Source organism: Pteropus vampyrus, unplaced genomic scaffold, assembly GCF_000151845.1.
Source record: "Pteropus vampyrus isolate Shadow unplaced genomic scaffold, Pvam_2.0 Scaffold360, whole genome shotgun sequence".
NCBI lineage: Eukaryota > Metazoa > Chordata > Mammalia > Chiroptera > Pteropodidae > Pteropus > Pteropus vampyrus.
Window position 1 is genome coordinate 544,183 of NW_011889141.1, and position 9,570 is coordinate 553,752.

Genomic DNA, 9,570 nt, shown 5'->3' on the forward strand with positions numbered 1-9,570 from the left:
TGAAATGTATTCTCTTCACCTTCAACCTTTACCTTCCCATATCCAATGCTTCTATGAAGCTTTTCTTGACTACAATTTACTTAAGAAATTCTAGAGTCTACTACGACTACAATCTGTCTTTCCATCACATGTAATTTCACACTTTATCATATACCACTGTTTTGTGCTTTCATCCTACCTTCCAAATCAGATTACTGTGATAGAAGTGGTAGTGGCGATAACAGCGGCTCATATTTATTGACGTTAACTCATTAACGCACACATAATGAAGAAAGAATTATTACCACCATTTCCTATAATAAGAGCATGAGTCATGGAGTATCAGTAACTTGCCTAATATTACAACGCCGGAAAGTGATGCAGACAGGGACGGGACCTAACCAGTTGGTTTCAAAACTCACACTCAGCACCTATACTGTCCTGTCTATGTTCCTCAAAGTCTGGGACTTTATTCCTGCACCGATTTACCCCACCGTACAGGGCTGGATACAAGAAGAGATGAAGGAAAGTTTACAGAAAAAAACATTTCGCCGAATCTTTAATATGAATAGGGATCTGCCAGGCTGACTCAGGAAGAGAGAAGGGATGGAGAATAAACAAGGCCAAAGACCAAAGGCACCAAAGAACATTACACATTTTAGGGCGATTGAGGTGAGGTCAGCATTGGGTCCTTGGGAAAAATTACTAGACAAGGCTGGTGCCGTAGGCAGGGATCCAGTCGTAAAGTTGTTTGTATTGTTGTTGCTATTCGTGTTGTCTGCCTTGCTAAGTTCCAGTTTTATAAAACAGTGGCTTCTCATCCTGACTGCACATCTGAATCACCAGGAAGAGCTTTTAGAAAAGACTCATGCTTAGGCTCTATGCCAGCCAGTGAATACAGAAATTTAGGGGTGGAGCATGAGCCTTGGTCTTATTTAAAAGCCCCACAGATATTAATTCACAGCAGGACCAAGAGCTTCCTGACCACAAGACAGTTTTTAAGAGATCTCATATGATCAGTTTAGTTTTTTGTTTTTTTTTTAATAACCTACAAATGCTTACAGACTACTTGGTTAACCTTAAGAGTCTTCAAGTAAAGATGAAAATGGAGGGGGGAGGGTGAGGGGGAGGACTGCTCTTTCCTGAGAAACTACACAGCAACACCTTCAAGTTTGACACATTTTACTCCTTGATCTGCTCACTCTAACACCTACCCCATAATTCTGCCCTTTCGATCCAGTTTACATCTGCTGCCTGGACAGTTCCTGTTCAGAAACTTTATTAAACATCCCACTGCCCAGCAAATAATGTTCGATGCTGCACCCTGAAATTCAAGGGTCTACCAGTCTGGCCCCGACCCTCTCCAGATTGTTCTTCCACGTGGCCCTGACTCTGTCCAGGCAAGGAGAATTCTTGGGGCTTTTGCTAAAACGCAGATACTCGCGGCACGACCAGGCCACGCCCACCCTGGCCACTCCCACTTGAGCACCTTCAGTCATTCTCCCATCGCGTCACCTAATGAAGTGCCGCCATGCCGTCAGGTCACATTGTAAGGCCAGCCTCAAGTACTGCCCCTGCCACCAGACCCTTCCTCAGTCCCACTAGATGTGTAGAGTTCTTCCTCTTTGCAAGGCTGCCCCACTGGAGCTTCTCTTAGAGCATTCACCTGCGAGGTTCCTTTTCCAACAGTTTGTCTGTTAACGATATTGAGGGAGTACCTCCTATGTGACCAGCATTGTTTCAAGGCTGGGGATACGAGAGCGCATGTGGCAGACAGAGCCTGTTCTCACTGGTGTTAGTAGTTTGTGATACTACGCAATTCCCCACCTCCCCACCCAAAATAGTTCATAAGCTTCTTGATGTCAGGAAAGGTATCTTAGTCATCTAAGATGCCTCTTGTGTAGTCAATGTTCAATAAATATTTACTGAATTCCTTAGAGGTAGGCAGTCCCCTTATTTGAAGTTTTTCTCATTCATTCTCTCTCTCTCTCTCTCTCTCTCTCTCTCTCTCTCTCTCTCTCTCTCTCTCTCTCTCTCTTTCTCATTAGGCTCTGTTTGTCTCATCAAAATATTACAACGAAGGTGAATGGAATTGCCAACAAACTCTGGACATGGTGCTCCAGGAAATTTCTCGGGGAGCATTCCGCAACTGCTGCAGCCCAGATCTTACCTGCCCTGATGGGAAAGACCTACCTGGACATCAACAAAAATTCTTTTTGTGTCAATGGTTCAGGTATAGCACTAAAGAGCAGACTGTTTTTGCCTTTCGACATAACACCCAGAGCACATGAGATTTAGATGTCTTTAGGCACCAAAAGTTACCAGATAAAGCTCTAAAGCATCACAGTTCCTAGAGAGAACTCAGTCCTTGATATATGTGTCATCACAGATTGGAACCACCTGAGGATTTGTTCTTAACAAGGTAGTAGATGTTGTTCTTGGCTCAAACACCGATAAACACAGTGGACTTGGTTAGATGATGGCTATCTCCAAAGGGATGTTTTCTGATTGCTGGATACAGAGAGATGGTCTGAGCATCCTCCCTATCCTACACAAAATACGGTGTCTCTGACTTTCCATTAAGCACAGTGAGTGATTCCTCAGGAAATAAGACGTCTGTGTGGAAAGAATGTGGCAGTATCGTAAGAAACCACAGCCTGAATCATTGATACAAACAACTGATTTTGCAACAAGGTATAAAGAAAGGAGACTTCTTCTATCTCATTCATTCCTGGTTCAGTCGCTGACAGGTTTAGAGACCCTGGACAAAATATTAAACCTCTAAACTTCAGTTTTCTAGTGTAAGAAATGCAAATGATTATAATATCTAACTTAGGTTTTTATGAGGACTAAAGTAGTTCATGTAAAATGAATAGTACTGTGCCTAGCACATAATATTTTTCAATAAATGTTAAGATATAAAAAGGCAAATACAAAAAGGAAGCATTATTGTACGCTGTACCAAAGGGGGAAAAATCAGGGGGCTCTGTGAGAAACGAGAGAGGGGTGACTAAACAGCTTAAAGAGCAGAGAGGTGAGACAAGCTTTTACAAGGCAGTGAGTAGAGGGTTTTAATTTCTGCTTTAGTCACATGAGGTCTGCCCCTTGATTGATGACACTTGTTCCCTGTAGAAAATCCCTCACCGCATAAAAAAATGGAGTCCATGGATAGGGGCTGGATGAGTGTGCAACTCTAACAGCATTTTTATTGTTCCAAATAAGAATTCTTCTCTGCCTTTCTGTCTGTGCCAGGTAACTTCAGCATCTCCATTCATGAGCCTGTATCTGTGGCATCTAGTAGCTCATCCTCATATATTTCAGTCCATTATTCTGTGAAAATCAATGAAACATATCCCACCAAAGTCACTGTGCTCAATGGCTCTGTTTTCCTCGATGTCATGGAGGAAGCTCGGAAAATAAATGAGGCTGCATTTTGGTATGTCTATATATAACCTAAAGGTAAGGTTATTGGTGTGATTTTGAAAGACTCAGTAAAAATACCTCTGCACGTGAAAACAAGTACATTTAAACACTTCTTAATCAGTATGTTTGTTGTCCATCTACATCTCATGGCAGGGGTCAAAAAATAGAGGTGAGACCTTGTATCTTATAGCATATAACAGGTATTAAATTAATGTTCACTTAATAGGTGAATATGTCCCAGGGATCTCTCTTCAGTCAGTAAAACTTCAATAAATAGAACTTTTATGTCAGCCATTCTGTGTCTAAAACGAGTGCTCTTAACAATTTTTTAATTACTGATCCCTCTGAAAATCAGATGAGTGGGTTGCTCATCCCAGTAAAATGAACATACACACAAAACATCATTTAAATCAGAGATCTCTCAAACACCCAGGAGACTCTCTGTGCCCCACTCCTGCTTCCAGGAGCGTTAGGGGACCCTTAGATTAATAAGATTCCCTGGCCTAGCGAGGTCAAATATTAAAATTAAGATACTGACTTTGTCTCTAAAAAATATGGTTATTTTGGATTCTTAAATCTGACAATTGTTTATTGTGTCTAATAACACAATATTGTGTCTATAATATAAAATCTTACATGATGCTACAGAGAAAAACCTATCAATGAAAATATCTGTGTGTACATACATTTTATCTTATAAATGTACATATATAATTATAAAGGCTCCTTTCACGTGCTCCCAGGAAGAGAAATGTGACTAAAGAATGTGAAACAGACATTGACCATGTCCCTTTTTAATAAACACATATGAAATACTAAATGATTCTTTCCTGTGTCTCTTTCTTAAGAGAAAACCTACTAAATTATGGCTTATGGCACTGTAGGACATCAGGTTAACTCTTTCACCTACCATTTTAGTATCTTTGTCAGTTACTCTCTTGGGGTAGAAGATCAGAAGTTGTTGACTGCAAAGTGTCTCCTGTGGCAGGAGGGAGGAACAGAAACCATGGGCATCATTTCTCTAATTTAGCATGAATTGTGGAGTGCCTGCACAGAATCATCTGCAGTGTTTATAATATATGCAGATTCCTGGTCTCAGCCCAGACCTATAGAATCAAAGTCTCTGAGAATAGGGCCAGGAAATATGCCTTTGGCGGTTGGGGGGCAAGGGGGGGTGTAGTATCTTCAAGTGATTCCTAGGTACATTGCTTTTGAAAATTCTAAGTTCCTGTAACCCATTCACTGTTCCCACAGTTTCACAGTGGTGGAGAGCTCTTGGGGCCCCTACGTCACCTCTGTTCAGGGCTTGAAGGCCAACAGTAATGACAGAACCTACTGGGAACTCCTGAGTGAAGGAAAACCACTGAGCCAAGGTAAGGGAGAGTGTGCCCAAAGCCCCACGGTGTGAAAATGCCCAGAGCATCCGGATGTGTGAGCTTCCGTGGAGAATGTGCCCAGGAACTGGGACAGTGATATCCATCACTTAGTGGCTGGGTGGTCAAATCACTGGACTGACTTCTCCTTCTTCCTGTTCAGGAGTTGGTAGTTATGTTGTCCATGATGGGGAAAATTTGGAGGTTCGCTGGAGCAAGTACTAATCCACTCAGACCTTCCTCAGCTGGATCTAAGTCTCACGAAGTAGAATTCCATATGGAGACTGACCTCATGTCTTCTCTTTCATCTGTCTCGATTGCAACAGGGGAGTCAGTAACCGCCTTTTCTTTGCATGTTCAATAAATATCAACGACTGTACAAAAAGAGCATGTTCTAATCATTTCATTTTAAAAGGATACTATTATTATTATTGGAGGGAAGACCACCTCGGGAGGATGTGACATGAAAGAGATGAGACCACCTTTCTAATAAGCCGAGTTCTACTCAAGTTCTACCCTGCTCGCCATCTGGGTGACCTTGGGAGACTGGGGAAAATGGAGATAAGGTTCTAGGTCTCATGTGGCAGCCACAAGCGTCGAGATCAAGTAGGGAGACTGAGCTCTGTGAAATCCAGATGCAAGGGACATATGGAGTGAGCCTCAGGACCGCATACGGTGGGTAGAGAGGAAAACACTGCTCTGCTCGAGGTGGGAAATGTCAGGTGTACACATAAAAGTCAGTCTTCGAAGTTTGAGCAAAAACATCCCCTCCTCCAGCCATCTCCCTTGGATCCCACTTGTTCTTCTCCCACATTTATTTTCCTTTTACTTCCCCATAAAAATCACCCTGATAGTCACGTCATCGGAACCTACATGAAAAATATCACCTCTGATGTTTATTTCAGCAGAATTCACATTGAAAAAAAAAAAAGTTGAATCCTATCTCAGCAACGTGAGCTGGGCTACACATTATACTGAGGATCTGAGCTCCCTGAACATCTAGTCATGAACCAGACAGGCCGTTACGGGGCCAAAGGGCAAAAGGTGCTTCAGATGAAGCATAAAAGTCACCCATTTAAAGCAACCCCCAAAAGGAAAATGCCTTGAGGTAGAATGAGCTGAATTATTTTAGCAGCGTCTTTCTTGTTTCTCCAGTGATTTCTCGATGATTTTAGCACCCTCCCCTCCACCAGCAACTCTCTGCTTCGTACTCAGGGTTTGAACCTTCTTCCTACACACTGCTTTCTGGTACTCGTCCTGGATTCGCAGGGTCGGCCCTGCTCGGGCCTCCATTAACTAGGTGTGACAGACGTCCTCATAACCAGACAGCAATGGATTCTGTCCTCCTGGTTCTGTGTCGCATCTTGAAAGCTAAGTCAGAGGTGAGGGGAAGCATGTCATCCCTTCCAGAACTCCATGGTGCATGGTTAGCATGAGGTAGCAGCTGTCAGATCCATTTGTAGACTATACAGTCTATGTGAAATTGAAGCATAATGGTTTCAGATGACAGATATGCAAAATGTTAGAAATGACATTTCTATCCATAATAAAATGGGTGGCCATACAGTTTATCATCCAATCATGACATTGTAAAGAGTGTCAGTGAACACTGTCAATAATTACATTTGAAAAAAAACCTGATTAAGAACTGGGACTATCAGTACACATAATCTGTTATGTCCATAAGTAAAAATAAAGAAGCTCAAGCAAAAATCTAGACACAAATACGTCAAAATAACAGAAAGTAATGACCCTGCAATTGACAAATAACAAAGTGGGAATATCGTAGGTCCCTTTGAGATCCCTAGCTCTCTATGATTCTAGCTCTCTTTCGGTAAAAGTCAATGCCAGTAAAGCACCCAATTTGTATTAGACTTATTTTTTCAAATATGGTATAAGAGATTATTCTATACTGACACGAAATCAAATAAGATGCCATCATGCATCAAAAAGTCATTTTCCTTGCAATTCTTATTTAAATTCTCCTGATTGGACCTAGCAGCGAATCTCACGTGACACCACTATGCTTCCTGACGCTTTCCTGCAGCAGCATCGTTAGCTTCCGTTTCTAAGAGAGAGAACTGAGTCTCTCGCAGCCAGTGGTCTCTAAGTAGAACGTGGTAACACTGCGGTCTGATAGAAATGCCTTTAATCTCAGAGACAGACATGAAGGCGAATGGAATCACACGCTCTTAGCATCCCACTGACGTGGGCCGGCGAAACCCAGCTCGGGCCACGCTTGCATTCTGAGAAGCTCCTCGGGCTTAAAACTGTTACAAAGTCCACACGGGGTCTGAGGGTTGCAACTTCCATCTGCTGTCAAAGAGTATTCGACACATATAAACCGTTCAGATGTCCAAAGGCAGAATCTGGGTGCTTCGATACTAGAAAATTAGGCACAGGAAGAAACAGGCAAGCAGGCAAGCAAACAAATCAATCGATCGATCAATTAATCAATCCAGTCAATAGTTAGCCAAGGACTGTCAAAATGCAGTATGTAGTTAAGAAACGTAGGGCCGCATGGTCCCTGTTCTGCAAGTTGTTTGCTAACTGAAACAACTGTGTGATAATCAGTCTTGCGACAACCATGGCCGTAAGTGGCAATTTATAAGGAAGTGTGTGTTTAAAGAGCAGGCACACCAAGATGCACACATGGATCCTCTCAGGATGGTCAAGAGCAGGCTCTGGAACCCAAGTTCAACACCATGCTGGGTTCTCATTCCTTAGATTCTTATTGCTGCTGTGACGAATCACCACAAATGTATTGGCTTATAACGAGATAAATGTATGATCGTACAGTTCTGGACGAATAGAAGTCTGGAATGGATCTCACTGGGCTGAAATCAAAATGTCGAAAGGGCTGTGCTCTCCTAGAGGTTCTCGGGGAGATCCTGTCTCCTTGCCCTTTCCAGCTTCCGGAGGATGCCCGCAGTTCCAAGCTCACGGTCCCTGCCATCTTCAAAGCCAGCAGCTGCGTTGTTCTGACCTCTGCTTCCATCATCACATCGCCTTCCCCGACCCTAACTCTCCTGCCTCCCTCCTCCTCCTGGAAGGATCGCAGAGGGCCCGCTCAGACAATCCAAGAATTCCTCCTGTCTCCAAGGTGGTTTATCAGCAACCTCGATTCCAAGTGAAGCCTTAATTCCCTTTACCACGTAACCTAACACACCCCCAGTTCCAGGGATTGGCACGTGGACGCCGTGGAGTGGAGGGGGCGTTCTTCTGCCTGCGGCTCCCTCACGTGGCATACAAGGTCCCACATCACGAAGGTCCAAACTGTCTCTCCAGTCTCTTCTCCCATCACATGCCACGTATCTGCTACACATTGCTGCGTAACGTTATCCTAAAACTTTAGTGGCTTAAAACAACATTTATTACCTCACGGTTTCTGTGGGTCAGGAATGAAGGGATTAACTGGGTCCCCTGGCTCGAGGTCTCTCATGAGGCTTTGGCTGGCGCTGCCTTCATCTTAAAGCTCAACCGGGGAAGGATCTGCTTCCGAGCTCGCGCACAGGGTCATTGGCAGGATTCCTCCCTCCACGGCGGTTGGCTGGATGCGGCTATCAGTTCTTCGCCACATGGGCTTCTCCACAACGCAGATGACGACATGGCAGCTGGCTTTAGCAAAGCGATACGTGAGAAGGGCCAAAGAGAGACTATGATGAGCAGGAGGGAGGCGGGTCTTTTGTAACCTCATCTTATCACTTTTTCTGTACACATTCATTAGAAGCGAGGCCAGCCCACGCTCCAGAGGAAATTCCGCAGGGGGACAAACGCCAGGACACGGGAACCCAGGGCCACGTTAGAAACTGCCCGGCACACCCTAACACGTCACGAGACCACCACCATTCTGCGAGAGAGAGAGGATACTTTATAACCCATGTTTGATATTTGTTCGCTAATTCGTCCATTCAGAAAGTTTTCAAGCGATACCTACTGTGAGCTAGCTAGGTGGTATCTCAAGGGCTGGGGACGGAGCAGTGAACACAGTAGACAAAGTGCCTTCCACCTGGAGGAGACACTCTAGTGGGGAAGGTCACGGACGATAAATGGACCACACACATCGTGGGACAGAGGGTGAGGAGTTAACAGCAGGTAAGGGGCACCTGTCTTATACACAATGGTCTGGGAAGGCCTCTCTTTTTGAGCAGAGACATGAGTGAAGTGACGGAGCCACCAGGAGAATGCGTGGAGAGAGGATGTCCTGGGCAGAAGGGGCAGCAAGGGCAAAGGTGGCCAAACAATAAGAAGTTCCATGTGGCTGGAGCAAAGTGAGTGAGAGAGAAAGTGGACGGAGGTGAGATTCGAAAGGAAAGCAGGAGATAGATCTCACAGGGCCTCGTAGGCCATTAAAAGAACTTTGAGCTTTATTCTAAGGTGGGAGCTGCTGAAGAATGTCCCCCTTGAAAGGAGCTGCTTTTACAGAGAACAAACTGATGGTTGCCAGGTGGGCAGAGGGTTGGGGGGCTGGATGGAAAAAAGTGAAGAGATTAGTCTACGGCCATGCCACACTGAACAAGCCCGATCCCGTCTGATCTCGGAAGCTAAGCAGGCTCAGGCCTGGTTAGTACTTGGATGGGAGACCACCTAGGAAGACCAGGTGCTGTTGGTGCAAAAAATAAAAAATAAGGGATTGTAAGATGACAAGGTCTTTGCAGTCTGTGAGGTCAACCAAGGGTTGCTTTGCCTAAAAAAAAAAAAGAAGAGATGAAAAAATACAAAATGCAGTTACAAAACGGTCACGGAGATGTAAAGTACAGCATAGGGAATATAGTCAACGATATCGTAATAACTG

The 9,570-nt window shown here is 44.2% G+C and overlaps 1 protein-coding gene and 1 pseudogene across 1 annotated transcript in view; both read left to right on the forward strand.

The window, feature by feature from the left end:
- Positions 1-5,025, forward strand: part of TCN1 (transcobalamin 1) — a 10,866-nt gene extending 5,841 nt beyond the window's left edge. Inside the window, 5 exon segments of the mRNA XM_011379459.2 lie at positions 2,028-2,128; positions 2,130-2,212; positions 3,232-3,415; positions 4,657-4,775; positions 4,939-5,025. Coding sequence (XP_011377761.1) covers positions 2,028-2,128; positions 2,130-2,212; positions 3,232-3,415; positions 4,657-4,775; positions 4,939-5,000 — 549 coding nt within the window. The 3' untranslated portion in view covers positions 5,001-5,025.
- A 4,243-nt stretch (positions 5,026-9,268) lies between these two features.
- LOC111731308 lies at positions 9,269-9,387 on the forward strand (annotated as a pseudogene).
- The last annotated feature ends 183 nt before the right edge of the window (positions 9,388-9,570 follow it).